Below are 19,904 nucleotides of genomic sequence, written 5' to 3' on the forward strand. Positions count from 1 at the left end.
CTCTGCCTGAGGATCCTGTTTCAAATGCGTTTCCTGCCATGCGCAACTAGAGGTTTTTCACCTCTATGAAAAAAAAAAACACTACAAACAGCACATGCAAAAAAAAAAAAAACACGAAACGGAATATTAGCACTTATTATAGGTGCTTTACGAACTTGCCAGACAGAGCTATATTCACTCGAAATTGGAATTATAGTTTTATAGTGGATTTTTTTTTATGCTTTTCTTTCTGTCTTTAGTTATTTTTAACTTGTGTATATGCAAGCAAGGGCAGAATAATTGGACATTAAAAAAAATCGGATCAGTCTTCAAACAAAATGAGATTAGATCATTGTAACCAAATTCTGTATGGCTCAGTATAAAAACAATGTATAGTATAAGTATAAAGTATAAAAACTTATAAAAACAATGCAAGCAACAAAAATCAATAATTTAATTTAAACAAAATAAAGTAAATGGATAATGAATTTTTGAATTTTATCGGGATGATTTGGCATATTACAATATTCATTATCTTGATTCTTTAAAAATGCATTTGCATTATACAAGCATTATTCATATTAATATTTATAGTATCCAAATACTTTTGGGGTCCACTGTATATTTTCTTTTTTCATCATGGGCACTTTTTTTTTTGTTTCACATTTTCTATTGTTTCAGTGTTTGCAACTATAAAAGGAAGATTTATTTTGGTCGAAATCTATAATTCTGGGTTTAATGTTATTCAAAATTCAAGATTTTTCATTTGTTACATACACAGTTATATACAGAATACAACTTGCAGTGTATGTAAACCTGGTCAGCTACTCAGAAGTACAAGGAAGTACAAAATGACAGATTAAACAGTAATAGTTAAATGCTTGTAAAATAGCAATAGTTGCGGTTTGGTTAAGAACTCCATTGGTCCAGATCTCACTACTTTAGATCTAACATTTTCTCCCACTGAATGACTTTTCAATTAAATGAATCGTGTTCTTACATGTGTGTGTCATGTGACCTGAGCCCCTGTGCTGCTGTACTGCAGGAGGTTATGATAGGGGTGAGTGGGGTTAGATGGGGTGAGTGTAACTCGACTCCGTTAGCCCTGACACGCACAGCTCGTCCTATAAACACGCCTTTCTTTTATCCTTCAACTTGATTCTCTCCTGCCTCCTTTTTTTCCTCTTCCTCTCAGCAGGTCAGTGAGCGTACAGTACTATATCTCTCGCACATGCTCAGTAGGGCCGTGTCACACCTTTCACAGAACATTCTCACCCACACGCCCTTCAACATGCACAGACCCGCATAAAACACACATTTTTATTGCTTACCTTCACAGTTGTATCTGACTTCCTTCAAATGTTTGATTGTGCTGACACATATTAAGTGTGTCAGTGCAGGAATGTTCATGAAAGAGCATTTTATTTTAATTATATATATATATATATATGTCATTATCTAAATGTGCAGAAAACAAACTGTAATGATTAAATAAAGCATTATTAAATTATTCATTAAATAAAATATAATTTTTAATATATAGTTAATTAAACTAATATATACTTAATTAAAATATAATTTTTATACAATTTTTTACATATAATTAATTAAAATATATAATTAATTAAAATAATATAAAATTAATTTAAAAATATTTTTGGTGATGTTTATTAGTGGATCATTGTCTAAAGATGTGGAAAACAAATTGTATAATAATTAAAAGCATTAATAAATTATTTATTAAATAAAGTAATTTTTTTAAGCATTTTTGTAGCATTTTAAACCTGATTTGTGGATTGTTGTCTAAATGTGTGAAAAACAAATTGTAATGATTAAATAAAAGCATTATAAAATGGTTTATTATATAAACTAGTATAATGAAATTGTAATAATTAAAAGCATTATTAAAAGATTTATTAAATAAAATAATATAATGAAATTATGTATAATTATTATAATGAATTTGTATAATAACAGTAGTTGCACATTAAAGGGCTCATTTGATGCGATTTCAATTTTTCTATTGAAATTTTTCTATCTTTATAAGATATATTGAATAGCCTAATTTTCTTAAATTAATTTAAATTTTCTTATTTTATTAAAAAAACTTTGGGCTGAAATGAAGTGACATTACACAGCATTTTAATTTGACGGTTTACTTGTTTTTTTAAATTAAATGTTATAATCATAACTAAAAACTTCTCATTGTTTATAATATTTTTGGATGTTTCCGGTAAAATGAGACTTACACCAGAAAAAAAAAATACTTATAATAGCAACAGATGCTGAATAAGTATTGGTAAACAACATTTGGCAGGGTTTAGCAAGGGTCTGATAAATTAGGAAACTATCATTTTTGAGTCTTTGTCACTCTTATTTCATTTGTATGAATCAAATTTGCAGAAATGCAGAAGGAACTAAAGACAAAGAGTTTTGAGAGAGTCTGCATCTTCTCATAGTCCAGTGTTGTTTCACAGAGGCCAGCTTCACTAATGTCTTAAACAGATGGTAGAAACTTCAGCTCACAGAATACCAGCCAGACACTCTTTGATTGGCCGGCTCACGGCCGAGTATGTGTGCCTTTTATTTATTTTCTACATGCTGCATAGATAGGAGCTCAAACTCACGTCACACTTCTAGAAGGTTCTGCTGTCTGCTTTAGCCTCTGTCTCTGTGGTATATCGCTGACCAGTTTTACAAAGTGAATACAGTTGGAATTAGTTCGTATTAGACATGAAAGGCTAAAAATAACTTAATTCTCTAACATGTTATTTTGAGTGCATATGTTACCAAACTGCTAATGTGTTGTGTAAATGTGATTGTTGGACAGGTGTTTACTCAAATCAAGACTTGTAATAGATCATTTATTATTTGTGTTGGGAAGACCTCATTAATAGTATTTGCAGCTGGTGGAGATCTTCATGTTTTACATCATCAGTGACCAGGATGAACTGATGACGCCTGTCAGCGTATGATTGTGGAGGAAGACAAACCCAGAGAGGGTTTAACATTTAGGGTTGTGTTTGTGTGTGTGATAGTGCTGAGGGACATCTGACTCCCTGCTATTTTCCTCTCTGACCTCTCGCTCACAATGTTTGTCTAACAGGTCCTAGCTGAATTGTAATGTACATATACACTATAATTCAAAGGTTTGGGTCCTTTGTGTGTATGTGTGTGTGTGTTGTTTGTTTTTTGTTTTGTTTGTTTAAAGAAGTTAATACAGAGTTCTGGCATGAAACTCTAGATGGCGCAACTCAATCTGACCTAATGACATCATTATCACATGGCACAGCTGATTGGTTCTCTCCTGTATCGGTAGCCAATGAGCTCGCTGCTCAACATTCAAATATATGACTAGTGATTGCCGTAGTAGTTGCAGCTTGCTTGTACATATTCACAGCAGCATGTTGTGGATGTATTGGCAGTAGCAAGTCTCGGTACTTGCTCTGCCGCAGCAGCAGCAGCAGCAGCGTAGCAGTTCTATTCCGCCAAGACCAAATACATTAACATAGTCATGTACATTACCATCCCAATCCCTCCGAGAGTCGTCATGACAGAAATACTTTTATTTAGCAAGAACACATTCAGTTGATCAAAAGTGACAGTAAAGACATTTATAATGGTACAAAAGATTTTTTTTGCTTTCTATTCATCAAGGAATCCTTAAAAAAAATCACAAAAATAGTCGGCAGCACAACTGTTAATGATGCTGAAAATTCAGCTTTGCGTCACAGGAATAAATTACATTTTAAAATATATAACAATAGAAAAGAGTTATGTTAAATTGTAATAATATTTCACAATATTACTGTATTTTTATCAAGTAAATGGAGCCTTGGTGAGCAAAGAGATTTTCAAAAACATGATCAAATCTTACTGACCCCAAACGTTTGAAAGACACTTTATATTTTTTATTTTATTGTCTATTGAACCATGTATCTACTTCTGGTATCATAACTGTAAATAAATTAATTTTATTAATTAATACAAAAAACAACTTTGCAGTCATTTTACAAGAATTAATAAAAAATGCTGTATTCAGAACTTTAGTGCAAAATTAATACACGCTATAGTTTTTTTTCCCTGCTGTAACAAAAATTTGAAGCAAAAGTACATAAATAAATATACTTGTGCTGTATTATGGGATGCCACAAATAAAATATTATTTATTTTAATAGTTTAAAAATAATTTAATAATATTTAATTCACAGAATGTAATTATAAATGATAAAATAATTATTTTAAATATATTATTGGAGTTATAAATGTAAGTAGTTTTGTGTTTGTTTTTTTAGTTTATGCAAACCAAGTTCCAGTTAACTGCATTCCCTTCTAGCAATTGTAAGTGCTTTGCATAAAAGCATGTTTTGGCATTGTGAGTTTAGGAGAGAAGTCGATTCACTTTCCAGAAACATTTTAGCCCTGTGTAGTCATCCAAATCCATCCACTGATCACAACTGCATAACACTCTCCTAAAGTGCTGGTTGCTGAGATAATTGAACATTTAACCACAGAAATTGGCAAAAAGGCTTTATTTTGGTCACAGCAGACAGACATGACGACAGGCGTCAGATGAGAGCAGGTTAATGAGCGGCTGTGTTGGAAAGGCCGATGTCCTGACATACTCGCCTACGCAGCCCAGATAAAGATACTCATCATCTGAGTGTGTGTGGATGGGGGGGCACACGGGTTACTGTACATCCATAAACACTTCAGATGAATTTCTCTCGCACTGATGTGACTCGTTAATCGATACTCAGCTAATCAGTTGAGTGACAGCCTGTCAGGGCCGATTCCACATGGGCTGAAAGCAGCTTCAGGGTTGCGGTCAGATGCATTAGAGCAGAGGGCTGTCCCGTGCACTCAATACTGTCAGCAGGAATGAGAACAGGGTGTTCCCTCTGTCTACTGTTAAACAGAGAGAATGAACCAGAACAGGAGATGCCAGTTGCATGCCATTTACTATTCAGTGTTAATGCAATTACTTTTCAAATGCAAACATTGTCTGATTGGTATACACCCATGCTAGGTGTTTATTTTGAGTTGTGTTACTGTACCTTTCTACAGTGTGTTTTGCTGGGTACTTAAAAAAAAATAGATACATTTTTGTGAAAAGTATGTCTAATTTGCAATAAAACAGGGATAAAGTTTCAAAAATATTTGCTCAGTGGGTTTTGAGTCAGTGTTATTTCAACATCAAGATACTATTATAATTTTTATAAAAAATTTAATTCGTTTTTACATTTTCTGTTTTCATTTGAATTTTTGTTGAAGTTTTGGTTATTCTACTGTGTTTTTGTCATTTTTTAATATTCTTAATATGTCTATTTTTATTTTTTTTTCAGTACATCAAGTTAAACTATATGTTGACTTATTTTATTTCAGTTAAAGTTTGTTATTTCAAGTAACATTTTTTTTATGGTTTTAGTTTTAGTTAACTTTAATAGTCCTGTTTTGAGTAAGTCAGACGAACATATTTTAAGGAATTTAGGGGAAAATAGAGGTAAATGGTTAGTCCACCCACAAAATGAATATTCTTACTTAATTCGCTCACCCTCGTATCTTTCACCCTCATGACTCATTTTGCCCAATAACTCATAAAAAAATAAAATAATAATAAACAAATAATATAAAAAGTTTTGAATATCAGTGATGATAGAATATTCATGCTTTTATTGTCATTCTTATATTTTTTTAATTAAATTTGTTTAATTTAATTGTTATGTTTTATGATTTTTTTATTACATTACAAATGATTATTTACTTTAATTAAATGATTACAATTTCTAATACTATTATGTAACATAAACATGAGGTTTAATATACATTTCCTCTTTCTTTTCTTCTTCTCCCTCTCCCTCACCCTCTCCCTCTTTGTCTCTCTCAGGGTCGTTGTTCCAGAGAGAACTGCAAGTACCTGCACCCTCCTCCTCACCTGAAGACGCAGCTGGAGATTAATGGCCGTAACAATCTGATCCAGCAGAAGAACATGGCAATGCTCGCCCAGCAGATGCAGCTAGCCAATGCCATCATGCCTGGAAGTCAGCTTCAGCCAATGGTGAGGCTCCATTCTTATGACCCCAAGAGAGATTAGGCCGTTTCCATACATAAGTATTTTCTGTAAATGTTAGTCTAATGTTTGTTAAAGTTTATTTATAGTTTGTCACTTTTATTAGTATATGCTAAATTAGGTTTTTATTATGATATATATATATATATATATATACAATGGCCCGAAAAAGTAGTTATATTAATATGTACTAATGCTATAATAATAATAATAATATGTTTAATTTATATAGTGCCTTTCCCAAGCTCAAGGACGCTTCATAATGACAGTAAGGAACAAACAATCATTTTACACATAATTACTTAATGGACAGTAGGCATTTGCCCAGTCCAAGACATGAGCGATTGCATCTGCATATAGCAATACAGTCAAAAAAACAAACAGAAACCATAACATTATATTACTGACAGCGTAGAAAGGTGCATATGACTAATGGTACTCAAGGAAGCATTATGACATATATAACAAATATATGACAAATATAAGGTAATATTTGAGTTTAGACTTATATTCATGCAGTGTGGTTAATGTCCTAAGGGCCAGGGGCAAAGAGTTCCATAGCTTAGGAGCTATAACGGAGAATGACCTGCCACCCATAGACGATAGATGAGATAAATGCATATACTAATTATTCAGCATCTTTTGGACTGACGTAAGAGTTTGGCAATTCGGCGAAGTTGAAAGAATGCAGCTATAAATGATTAACTATTGTAACCATGCACTTATTAAAAACAATGAAAAAATTATGCCATGTTTTTTGGGACAGTGCCATGATGATAATACCATGGTATATGAATATGGCAACAAATTCAATAATAACACTAAATCATGTACTGCCACGGTACTTTTTGAAAGTGTGGATATAATAATCAAACAGCAATGCTTATTTTTTTGACCCTTGACTATATCATTTGCATAAGTCACAGAAACAGAAAGTCGATTTATAGCAGTGTCACTCTATCAGTTTCATTTATTATTATTTTTGTCTGTTTCAGCCTATGTTTTCGGTCACGCCAAGCCTTGCAACCAACGCCAATGCAGCTGCTGCAGCAGCCGCCGCGGCTGCGTTTAATCCGTACCTGGGCCCAGTGTCACCTGGGCTGATGCCCGCAGAGATCCTGCCCAGCGCACCTGTGCTGATGGCGGGCAGCCCTGCGATGGCATCCATGCCGTCCGCTGCCAACGCCGCAGCTGCTGCTGCTTCAGCAGCGGCCGCCCAGAAACTCCTCAGAACAGACCGACTGGAGGTATGAGGTCATCAGAGAGCCATGACATCATGACACACTGCCAATGTCAATGTCAATATCTCTTTCTTTCCCACATAAACACATTTAAATCATAATCTCCGTATACATGCAGGTGTGTTACAGCCATACTGGGTAATGTGTTAGAAATAAAGGGGCTGCTGCCCTCTGCTGACCACTGGATGAAAAACCACATCTCCCCATCTGAGAAAGTTCTATAATACTGGCTATGTACTGAATTAAATAATGCTACAAACAGCACAGTGTGTACTACATACTGCCTTCTGTTTTGTTTTAAAGAAAATACTTATGTGCAAAAGTATGTAGTATGCACTAATAAGTGTTTTAAGCTGTAGTATGCTTAACTGCCACACCTGTTGGGAATAAATATGGGTTTATTTTTTATGTAATTAATCTAATAATCAAATAATAAGCCAAGAAGGGAAATGCAGTATAAATTAAGGCTGATATTACTTCTATCATCCCTCTGGAAATGTAAGGTTGTATGTTTTTTTAATATTATTATTCATCTAATTTATTATATACATACTGCATACTACTTTGTTTCAATAGAAGGATGCCATTCTGAACATAATTAAACTAAATTTTAGTTTCTTCATTAATGAAACTTTGGCTAATTAATGCACAATTCAGTAAAAGTTTGTTTTTACACGAACACAAAACTTTGCAGTCTCTCAACATGCAAAGCGATGCATTATATTTCTGTGTATTTTCAGGTGTGTCGTGAATACCAGCGTGGCAACTGCTCTCGTGGAGAGACGGACTGCAGGTTTGCCCACCCTGCCGACAGCACAATGATCGACCCCAGTGATAACACCGTGACGGTGTGTATGGATTTCATAAAGGGCCGCTGCTCCAGAGACAAGTGCAAATACTTCCACCCTCCTGCACACCTGCAGGCCAAGATCAAAGCGGCCCAGCACCAGGTCAATCAGGCCACGGCCGCCGCTACCATGGTGAGCACGTCCTCTACTGTACATCACACACACATTGTGATATAATGCTGTTCTCATGCATCATACTGTATGTGGAATTAACACTTTCTTAGATGGTATATACTTGATCTCGGGTTAACATTTACATTTATGTGCCATTTTTAAAAGATGCATTTAAAGGAATAGTTCACCCAAACATTTACTCACCCTCAGGCCATCCAAGATGAAGATAAGTTTGTTTTTTCATCAGAACAAATTTGGAGACATTTTATATTACATCACTTGCTCACCAATGGATCCTCTGCAGTGAATGGGTGCCGTCAGAATGAGAGTCCAAACAGCTGATAAAAACATCACAATAATCCACAAGTAATCCACACCACTCCAGTCCATCAATTAACGTCTTGTGAAGTGAAAAGCTGCATGTTTGTAAAGAAACAAAAACATCATTAAGATGTTTTAAATTCAAATCAAGTCCTCTATCCATTATGTTGCTTTCTCTAGTGAAAAAGTCATCAAATCTGAATCAGGAGAGAAATATGCACTGTTTACAAGCAAGAACAGTCCTAATCAGTTTTACACAAATATGTTGGTGGATTTTGATGTGAGAGGAGAACAGGGGATGGACTTTTTCATTGGAGGGAGCATTATTATGGATTATTATGAACTCGTATTTTGTCCAGAAGTGACTGTTTTTATCTGCTGTTTGGACTCTCATTCTGACGGCACCCATTCACTGCAGAGGATCCATTCTGTTCTGATGAAGAAACAAACTCATCTACATCTTGGTTGGCCTGCAGGTGAGCACATTTTCAGCAAATTTAAATTTTTGGTTGAACTATTCCTTTTTAAAAAAAACTAAATGTTTAAAAAAAAAAAAAAAAATCAGGAGTCTTTAAGGATTTATGACTACTTCATGTTGAATTTCTAGAAATTGTGTAGAAATAATGTAGAATTAACTTTCTTATATGGCTACATATTTGATCTCAGGTTATCATTGACATTTCAAGCAGTCTTTAACAATAATTAAGGATTTATGAAGGTTTCTTATGCATTACATTTTTGATAGAGCTCTGTATAAGATGTTATATACCTATAAGTAATTTCCATTACCATTTAAACTGCACAAATACGTAATTTCTTCATCTTGTCGAGAGCATTGGGCAGCGTCATATTTGTTTTTATGTAACATTTCTGCACAGTAATTGTATGTTTGTAATCCAGCGCAATGTTATCCACTGTTGACGTATTACAGCAATGTTTACTGTCAATGAAACCGTGTAAATGTTACCATAATTGATGTACTTGTTCATTTAATCTCAGTACAGAGTTTTCTAAAACAGAAAGGACTGTATTTATGCATGCCTTAGTCCTGATATCCCCTTATATACTGCATTCCAATGATTTGTTTTTATTTGTTTTTTTTCTCACCTACCCAAAATGCACTGCTGCCCCCATGATGCACCTCTGCTTGCTGTTTATGTTAATGCGCTTGAACCCCATTGGCCCATTGCCATCATGTGCTCGCTGCCTGCTAATTAAGACTCAGTCGGCTGTCAAATCACTGAAGCGACCCCTCGAAGCCACCTTTGACCTGGTACTATGACCTTTCACCTTTTTGCTTGGCATGTTGCTTTATTGTAGTGTCTTAACAACAGAAGAAAGATAATTTGCAAGCATAGTCCTTTTGTTATCTGTTTATTTAATGCCTCTGTTGTGTTCTATGTTACCATGTCGTGTGATCAGCTGACTGCGGCGAGCATATTGAGCAGCTGAGAAAAGAGATATGCAAGTCTGCCGCAATCAGATCATCACACGCGTGTTATTCCAGGGCATAAGGACAGGGCTAGATGTTCTAAACTTTAGTGACATGGCTTCTATATGTCTATACAGCATTTATGTTCAGTATGCATGTTTAGTATCTCTGTGTAGTGCATGTGTCTATGGGAGGGGTAGCAGCAGAATAATACTAAAGCTCCACCATTAAAGCAACAGAAAAGATCTAGTCTCTTTCTCACACTTATCATGGAGTGAGCAGTGCAGTTTATTTTCCTTTTTTTATTTTATTTTTTTTTTTTCGTCACTTTTGTCTGCAAAACATTTGAGTAGTGCTACGCTTGCTTCATTTGCATTGAGTTAGCAGTATGGATGTTGTAATGTTAGTGAATTAATACTCTCCTGATGTAAAACTAATAATGTATATCACAGATGCTGAGTGCTAATTTTAGTTTTATAGCGAGAGAAACTGGCTCTTTGGCTTTTGCTTGTGCCGTAGACATGTATTAGCTGCCGCTTGCTTGCTTGTTTGTCAGAATCGAGCCCTGTGATGTTTTGCCCTCTGATGATAATTCTATCTTTTTCTTGTTCCTTTCCTGTCTTTACTCTCTTGTACACATCCCAACCCGTTCCCCATTTCCTCCACCCCCCTTCCCTGTGGTCTTATCGGAGCAGGGAATTCCTCACAGTGTCATGCCACCTTTACCAAAGCGACCTGCTCTTGAGAAAGCCAACGGTGCCACGAACATGTTCAGTACTGGCATGCTCCAGTACCAGCAGGCTCTGGCCAACATGCATTTTCAGCAGCAAGCTGCCTTTATTCCGTCAGGTAGGGCTTCTCGTCAACCCTGACCACTCCTCGATCTCACCTTTGACCTTTCTAAACCATAAGGGATGCACAAAGACATGGGATATTTATTTATCATTATTATTGTTTTTTTAAGAGACAGGGTTCCCACTGCCATTTAAAAAAAAAAAAAAGGAAAATTGTATGTTAAATAGTAACAGAGAGTATTTTGCCTTTTGTTTAGTAACATACTATTGTAAAATATAATATGTATATAAGTATGTAGTATATATCATAGTATACATATATATATATACATATATATATATATATATATATATATCACTGTATATATATATATAGTATAATTTTATGCATAACATAGTATAGTATGGTATAATTTATTATAATAATTTTTTAATATAGTAGAAATATTATAATACTTTACAATAAAGTTACAATTTTATATAGTGTAATAATGTATAACATAATAAATATAAATATATACATAAATATAGTGTATAACATAGTATAGTTTGGTATAATTTCTTATAATAAGATAAATATTTATGTTTTAGAATTTAAATAGTATAAATATTATACCACTTTATATTCTATAAATATTATTTATATATAGATACACACACACTGTGTATATATACGGGTATATTATACATATATTGTAATAATAATATGCCCATCATTTTGCCATTATAATGATATAAATATTATAATATAGTATATATCATATAAATATAGTATAAGAGTGTAGTATGGTATAATATATTACAATAATATACATATTGTAATATTTAATAATATTATAATAAGTTATAATATTATTAAATATTACAATATGTATATTATTGTAATATATTATATTATAATAAAACTATAATAATCACATTAGATAGATATCTTCTAATTGGTATGTTTTGTCTGGTTCCATCAAATTACTAGGATATGCAGTGTTGTTTATACCCGGTGCAGGTAGTCACTCCATCAAAATGAATTCTAAAAATCTATATCCAGTAATCTCAAATTTCTGGAAAAGTCATAGAAAACCGTTTGGTCAGAAGGTGTGGGAACCTTGTAATATATGCACAGTAAACTGAGCAATAAGAAACGGGGGCTGTCTGTCAGTTTCTCTGTATCACCTCATCTTTGTATCACATTACTACTCTAGTACATACCTGTAGTTGAGCTCATGGCTTTCACTGCGAAATACAGTTGCCAATAACCCTGGGATGCCCCTCAGTCATACTAACGTCTGCTATGGTGACTGTCACACATACACACGTTTCTGTGAGCTCACAAATACATGTGCTCCCTTCCTGAGTTCACGTTTTAACTAATCGGTCTCTTATGGACATCATGCTGTATCACTGTAATGATTATTGTCTTCCTTTAATTATGATTTCTTCACTCTAACCAACCTTGTGATGGGCTGTTGTGATTCTTCTCCCTTTCCAATCCACTTCCTGTTGCAATGCATGATGGGCAGGCTCAATATTGTGCATGACCCCTGCAGCGAGCATGGGTAGGTTTCTAGACTTCCTCCTCTTAGTTGTTCTCACGCCCTCAAAATCCACATGGCCGACAAACTGGCATTGATAAGTGGGCATCTCTGTGAGCGCTTCACTTATGAAGCATCTGTGATTTAAAGTTAAAGTCAACATGAAACAGCATCTGCAACGCTGTTTAGTAATATGACATATGTCTAAGTGAAACAGAATATTCAAGAAGATATGTAAAGGAAGAACTTGATTTGACCTGAATGGTGGCAAGTTAGAGGAGGCGGCTGAAAAATAATCTTTGCATTAACATCCACCAATACGTGATGCAGAATTATATTATTGTATATTATTACATTTTGATTTCATGTTGACTTTAAATACACCCAAATATGGTTTCTTTCACTGTGAGTTGTAATTATACCGTTTTGTGCATCGTTTTGTGGCTTTTGAAAGAGATGGTTCACCAAAATATGAAAATTCTGTCATTTACTCACCTTCATGGAAGACAAAAGGAGAATTTTGGAGTAATCTTACTGTGCAAGTTTAAATATGCGGAATGGAGAATGAAATTTGAATGATTTTTAAAGAATAACAATCTAAAATTTATAAATACAATATATACATAATATTTGATCACTATTATATAATATTAAATATTGATCCATTTTTAATGATATGTATTATAATAATAATATATATAGTATAATTAGTATATATAGTATAATAATAGTATAATTTTAGTATGGTATAATTTATAATTATTTAAATAAGTACAATTTATACACAGTATATGCATTTTTTTATTAATGTACTATTGTAAAATATAATTAATATTTGGTCATTATTAATATAAAAATTTAATTAACAATTCTTTTATATGTGTGTGTGACAATGTTTTAACATCTTATTGTAATATTTATTATAGAAATTGTGTGTGTGTGTGTGTGTGTTTATACATATATATATATATATATATATAGATACAGTATATATATTATAATTATAATTATAGTGCATACAATACAAGTATATTTACACACACATACACACACACACACATACGTATATACAAACATGCATATAAGTATGGAATTTTAGAATAACCTGAAGGTGAATAATAATAATGCCCACATTTCCATTTTTGGGTGAACTATTCCTTTAACTCCTCACACTGAATTTAACACTTTGTCGTTGATACTCTTTTTCACTGCAGCTCAGATAATCAGTGTTGAGCATGATGTTCAAGTAACAGAAAATATGAGAAGGGTTAAATGTTAAAGTAGTACATGGAAGCTGAAACCTAAATGCAAAGTTTATGAGATGCCATGCCTTTGTTTCCTTCTCCTTGTAGCTCTTGATGTGTTGGCTCAAATGACACTTTACCTGCCCTTATGTCTTCTTTAGAACAATCTCTCTTGCCACCACTTTTGGTTTGCCGTTTGCTGATATCACCCTCAATGCTCACTTTTCTTTCCATACCCCTCTGTGTCCACTCACTCATCATGTTTGTGCACCTGTTGGCTACACTCCCTGTATGTGTGCTTATACCATTTTCCCTCTGAAAAGTTCCCATGATGCACGGCGCTTCCCCAGCCGCAGCAACCACAGCTGCCTCAAGTGTTCCCTTCGCATCTGCATCAGCCAATCAGGTTTGCTCTTTTATGGCCTATTCTCTCTCTCTCACACACACACACACACTCTCTGCCTTTCTCTTTCTGTCTGATGGATGTTTCTGAGTGCCGGGGGTCCTTTTAAAGTGATCTCTCCCCCTTGTTGGCCTACACAGGTTTTTTAAAAGTCGTACACTTTTTGTGGTACTTCAAACAACAGATTCACAATGAAAGTTTATTTGACCTGGAATTTTCTCACTGTATATACATTGGCTGCGAAAAACAAGAGAATGGAGTATAAAGACAGAGCTATGCATAAGTAAACTGAGTTGTTTGAAGTATCTTCTGTACAGGTTTTATGCACAAAATGCACTAGAAATTAGTCTGCAATTGCCTGAGCGCTGTGAAAATGGTGTAAAAATGTAATTGAAGCGCAAGAAAAAATGTGAAATTTCTATTAAAGCACCATTACAGTACCATTTCTTGTTATATTTGACGGTTATAAATAGCATTTTAATATTGTTTTTTTTTTGTCCTTTTTATTTTGAGGACTCTTCTCTATCAAAGCTGACTACCAACGAATACATGCAATTGGTATGTATGAGGTAGTTTTTCTTAGTCTTTTGCTTCAGGTACATCTTTGCCGGCTGCAAAGGATAATTAATTTCTTTTTTCCCCGCTTCATTTTGTTGTTTTGCTGATCAAGAAACAAACAGAATTTCCACCAGCTTTAATTCTGCTCATATGAACGCTATCACATGTCTTAATGATGTAATCAATACAAACCAGCGTTACAGGCCGCAGAATAGCATTACAATTACAGAATAGTCTGCTTTAAATGACAATTTACAAATATGACCGAGGTTTTCCATGGATTAAAACATGAATAGAAACTATAAAGCAGCTTTTCGAATACCTTCAGTTATTGAAATAAAAAGTGAAGGTCAACAAGTTGGAAAAATGGAATGTTGCATGGGAATCTTCTCCCTGCCTCACATGAGAAAGATTTATACTAATAAGCAATGGTTCATCATTTTCTTGAATGGCATTTCTTAATTTGTGTTGTGTTTGACTCATTCTCCTCTTAACTGTCATGGGGAGGGAGTGAGGGTGAGGGAGAATATTTAGTCTTTGAAAAGATTTTTGTAAAAAATAAAGGTCATAATGGATCTTGTTTCATGCATTTTCTCTCTCTCTCTCTCTCTTCATCTTCAGATTCCAATAATATCTGCAGAGCATCTGACTAGTCACAAGTACTTGACGCAGATGTAGTTCCAGTCCACAACAGTAAGTGATTTTTATTGAAATGTTCCAGAAACTGCCTGTCTGAGAAATTTAAATGTAATTGTTTGATTTAAAGCAAAACCTCACCCAGTTTTGGTCATTATTTACCCTCATGTCATTCCAAACCCATATGTGGCTATTTGTTTGAAAGAACATAAAAGGATAATTCTGAAAAAGTTATTTTCCATACAATGACTTCTATTATGTTTTTTTTGGGGGGGGAGGGGGGGGGGGGGTTACATTTTTGAAGATTACATATTAACTGTCACTCTATGGAAAATAACTTTCCAAAATTAAAATTTTACAACAAAATTCTAAATATTGTAAATAATGACAGCACTGTCATTGGTTAGATCACAAAAGCACAATTCTTAAGAAGTTCTTTTCCATGCAACTAGTTCATGACCATGTGTGTCAAGCTCCAAAAAGGAAACTAATGTGCAGGTTTCAGCCTGTTCATCACGCAAAGCTATTATAAGGCTTCAGAACACTTAATGCATCTTTACACAGCTTAGTTAAAGGGATAGTACGCCCAAAAATGAAAATTCTCATTTACATCATTTACTTACCCTCAAGTTGTTCCAAACCTGTATGAGTTTCTTTCTTCTGTTGAACACTAAAGAAGATCATTTGAAGAATGTTGGTAATCAAACAGTTGTTGGTAGCCATTGACTTTCATAGTATAGAAAAGAAAACTATGTTAGTCAATGGCTACCGTCAACTGTTTGGTTACAACATTCTCCAAAATATCTTCTATTCCTGCTCTGACACACCTCAGCCCATAGTATAACAGTACGTCATTAACAATGCTGTGTAAATGCATTCATGCCACCTCTGAGCAGCATTAAGCTGTGTAAGGACACCTAAATGCTTCTTCAGGTGCGTCTATGCCACCTTTGCAGTGTAAATTTGGTATTAGAATACAATGATAAAGTCACAGGAATTGCTTTAATGGCACTTTTTTAACTTGGCATTGTATGGAAAAGAATTCTTCAACATTCGAAATCATTTAAATAATGACAGAATTGTCACTTTAATACTTAAAGTTATGTTCTTAATATGTACTTTTTCTACTTTTCCTCAGATCACAGGAATGCGCTGTTGCCCCGGACAAAAGGCAAACAAACAAATTTCAAAATTTTAACGTCAAGATCACCTCCGGATAGAATATATGATAAAGATTAGAATTTGGTCATCCATGATGGTAGGGTTTTACTGGGGTGAAACTGAATGTCCTTCCACATGATGTGTAGAATTTGAGTGAACTACATCATTATGTCAGACAGGATGGCATTTTTACTCTCAAGCTGGATTAGTAGAAAAATTAATTTTCATGTCTGACTTAACACCGTTTTGGCATGTTAGTAGACCAAGAGATATTTTTTTGTGATTCACACCTTGATTTTCGTTCCTCGAAATTTTTCTGAAGGTTTACAAAAGTTACAAAAGGTGCACCTTGAATTGAAAAGCGAACCGAAAGCCGATACGGCACAAAACATCCAGCAAAATAATTCAATGTATGTAGTTTTCTCTATCTTTAGTTCTGGCTTCTAGTCAAACTAGATTGTAAGCGCAGAGTCGAGATTGACCGATGAATGTTTTGGGTAGAAACTGATCACCTGAGACCTTTCAGAAGCACATTCTTGCAAGCTTTATGTACCATAACCACCGGCTGAATACCAGACACCGATCTAGAGTGTTATATCAACAGTGTTATTACGTTTACCAGAGATTAATGTTTTTTACAGCGCTTGTTTTTATACATAATTTCACAAGTGTGTGGCTTTTTTATGAAACGTGCCATTTTTATTTGTCGATCATCCCATTAGGCCTTGTAGAACTATGAAGCCTTTTTGACTCCTATGAGAACAGGGTTGCCTTGTTCCTAATGCCCTGTTTCTTTATTGCCTTGATCGAGAGAATGTTGCGTTAGAGCGGAGAGGGTAATCGAGAGTCACGTGTGTCGTTAGGAGAACGTCATGGTAGCGTCGATTCAGCAGTCGCGCGCGGAAACGAGCGATTGCGTTCCAGTCTTCACCGTAACGGTGTGAGGACTCTAAAATTATGCTGGAAAAGCACTGCTTGAATATTTCGTGACAGATTGTGAGTTCGAGACTCGGTACACAGAAAGATGAGGTTAGTGTTGGGTCAGGGGTTGTCTTCAGTTCTCATCTGTGTTGATTTTGAGTTGTTTTCGAATATTTCATGACCCGCTGGATGATGTAAAAGAGGAACGGAGAATATAATGAGACGTTTTTAACATTAAGTTGTGCCAAAGTCTTTTTATTATTATTTTTATTATTTAAATGTGTTTTGACTGGGTATACTGATCACGGAAGGTGAATAATTTGTACAAGGCTGCTTGTAAATCAGGAAACAGACGCAAGGGTTTTAGTGTCACACAACCAGACTTGAGATGAAACGAATGAATCCGAGTTTCTCGGCTCAAGTTCACTTGAGTCTGGATTTCAGCCTGGTTTAGGTGCACAGACTTGAAAGGATGCACGCCATTGCCGTTTCCTCACTAAAGCCTTATATATCAGTGTTTGAACCCACACAAACATTCTTTCAATCACAAATGGTAAATTACAGCGGATGAGATTTTATTCTTTACACTTATTTTATGTGTATTTTAATCATGTTTCTCTTAACGTTCACTCTGTTTCAAAGCCTTTGTTAGAAATATGTGTTGTTTGCATATAAAGATTTTTTTTTTTTTGTATTTGACTATATTGTCATAGAACTGTTTTAGAATGTAGGAAATGAATTATTGTTTTTCTTACTGTCACTTTCTTTTACATCATGTTAAGTTCATAATGTTTATCTAGTAGTGTTGTATTCTTAATTCTTCATGTTAGTTTTCATGATAGAATGTTTGAATTTCAAGGATTTTGGTTTTGAATTTGTTGAACAAAATGTTTTATCTTGTCTTAAAAAAAGAGTGGAAACGACAGAAAGAGAGTTTATTTGTAGCTATGGTAAGGTTGATATTTTAACCCTTTATTTTGTGTCGAATCAAGACCACATCTACAATTAGCTGGTTAAAGTATCAATTGTACATGCTAGAGAAAAAGAAGTTATTTTCTACTGTATGCATTTCAGAATTGAAAATAGTCTTGTAATATTTCAACAACAACAAAAAAATCCCTCAATGTCAGGCCAAAATGAGCAGCAACTTGTCTCCCGAGATTTCTGAATATTTAAAGATGTAAAACAAAGGAGGGAGGTCACAGGGTCGGGCCTCGAGCTGCGAACGAGAGAGAGCCATAACTTAAGGGACGAAGGTTGACTTTTTGCACTTCTGTACATAGTCAATATAAAGAAAAGAAAAGGAACATGTATAATATTGAGATCTTATTTTGAATAATAAAAGATTCTATAACTATGAGAAATTTTCTTAGGATAATTTAACAATTAGAGTAATAGTCCAGCTAACAAATGATGCTTGCAGAAATATGGCACAGCTCTTTTATTATCATTTCCGGCCATCACGTAAAAAAAAAAAAAACAACAACATAAAGCTCCGCATTGCCTGCATACAGTACCGACACATACCGAGAGTCTCAAAAATTGGCAGTACACTCCGCCTCGTCATAATTTCCACTGTGGGGAATTCAGTTTTGTTTACAAATAGATACTACACCTTCAAAAACACAGTATTTGTCATATGATGGACATAAATAACTGCATGAAGAATAAAAATTAACAGAGTCAAATTCTCATAATAGATAAGTACGTAGATAAGTTCATTTCTCACAGTACCGTAACTATCATTGTTACAGCATAGTGTAAATCAAGTATCTCGATCGATATCTGAGCCTGAATTGAGGCACATTCATCGATAATCCATCTGAGTATAACCTTAAGAACAGTACAATTATTAAAAAGGCCTTCAAACCGACTCTAGATGCTAGCAAAAGATGTCCACTTAACACACGACAACAGAAGAGTTGCTTTGTTGCTTGGTAATGTGCCTTCAGCAGGGAAAGGACACCAACCACACACACACAACAAAAAAAACAAAAACAGAATGAATGTAACTGTCAAATCCTCCGCTGAGGTCAGCGTTTTACTCATTTGAGATTGCTGCACAAGAGCTATTAAACCAAAGCGTCACTTTCTTTCACTAAACGCAATGCCTAAAAGCTGGTCGGCCGTTGCAGACGGCGAAACCACAGGTGGTCCTGCCTGCTGAAAGCACTTGCTTGGATGCTTAACGCCCTCCATGGAATCTTACACCTGCCCTATGCTTATAGTTGCTGTAAGATATTGTGCTGCATTCTAAAAGACTTGTTTTATGCACATTTATTATTGTTAGAATTGACTCTTACTGTTATGAGTAAAAAAAACTTAATAAAACAAAATGGATTTGCTCAAAAGGTGTCTGTGTGGTGTAATTTGAAGTCAAACTATTTTGTGAGAGTAGTCAAGAATGAAGTTGTTGTTTTTACGAAGTTCTAATTTCCTAAACATTCATGATATGCTGATGGCTCCATGGGAGAGCACACTCAATCCAAAGCCATTTCACACTTTGAGGAGCCCTTAAAAAGGTCACTGGCAAAGTATCTTGTATATTAAAAGTGAAACATTCATGATCTATATGTTGCTTGCAAACATGCAGTCAGACTACTGAGATATTTTTGATTGAATGACTATCAATGGAGACAGATGCTCTTTGCTG

General features: G+C 34.6%; 1 protein-coding gene across 16 annotated transcripts in view; it reads left to right on the forward strand.

Annotated features, from left to right (window-relative positions):
- Window positions 1-19,602, forward strand: part of mbnl1 (muscleblind-like splicing regulator 1) — a 64,231-nt gene extending 44,629 nt beyond the window's left edge. For 6 of the 16 annotated variants that reach the window (XM_016559523.1, XM_016559522.1, XM_016559520.1 and 3 more), the window contains 11 exons: window positions 5,867-6,037; window positions 6,282-6,317; window positions 7,045-7,296; window positions 8,031-8,270; window positions 9,793-9,846; window positions 10,701-10,854; window positions 12,317-12,352; window positions 13,896-13,978; window positions 14,489-14,533; window positions 15,155-15,226; window positions 16,308-19,602. In XM_016559523.1, coding sequence (XP_016415009.1) covers window positions 5,867-6,037; window positions 6,282-6,317; window positions 7,045-7,296; window positions 8,031-8,270; window positions 9,793-9,846; window positions 10,701-10,854; window positions 12,317-12,352; window positions 13,896-13,978; window positions 14,489-14,533; window positions 15,155-15,211 — 1,128 coding nt within the window. In that variant the 3' untranslated portion in view covers window positions 15,212-15,226; window positions 16,308-19,602. The remainder of the gene's footprint in view (window positions 1-5,866; window positions 6,038-6,281; window positions 6,318-7,044; window positions 7,297-8,030; window positions 8,271-9,792; window positions 9,847-10,700; window positions 10,855-12,316; window positions 12,353-13,895; window positions 13,979-14,488; window positions 14,534-15,154; window positions 15,227-16,307) is intronic. The other 10 variants (XM_016559525.1, XM_016559528.1, XM_016559529.1 and 7 more) reach the window with 10 other exon arrangements.
- Window positions 19,603-19,904: the final 302 nt, after the last annotated feature.

This window comes from Sinocyclocheilus rhinocerous, unplaced genomic scaffold (genome assembly GCF_001515625.1).
Source record: "Sinocyclocheilus rhinocerous isolate Xijiao unplaced genomic scaffold, SAMN03320098_v1.1 scaffold4183, whole genome shotgun sequence".
Taxonomy (NCBI): domain Eukaryota; kingdom Metazoa; phylum Chordata; class Actinopteri; order Cypriniformes; family Cyprinidae; genus Sinocyclocheilus; species Sinocyclocheilus rhinocerous.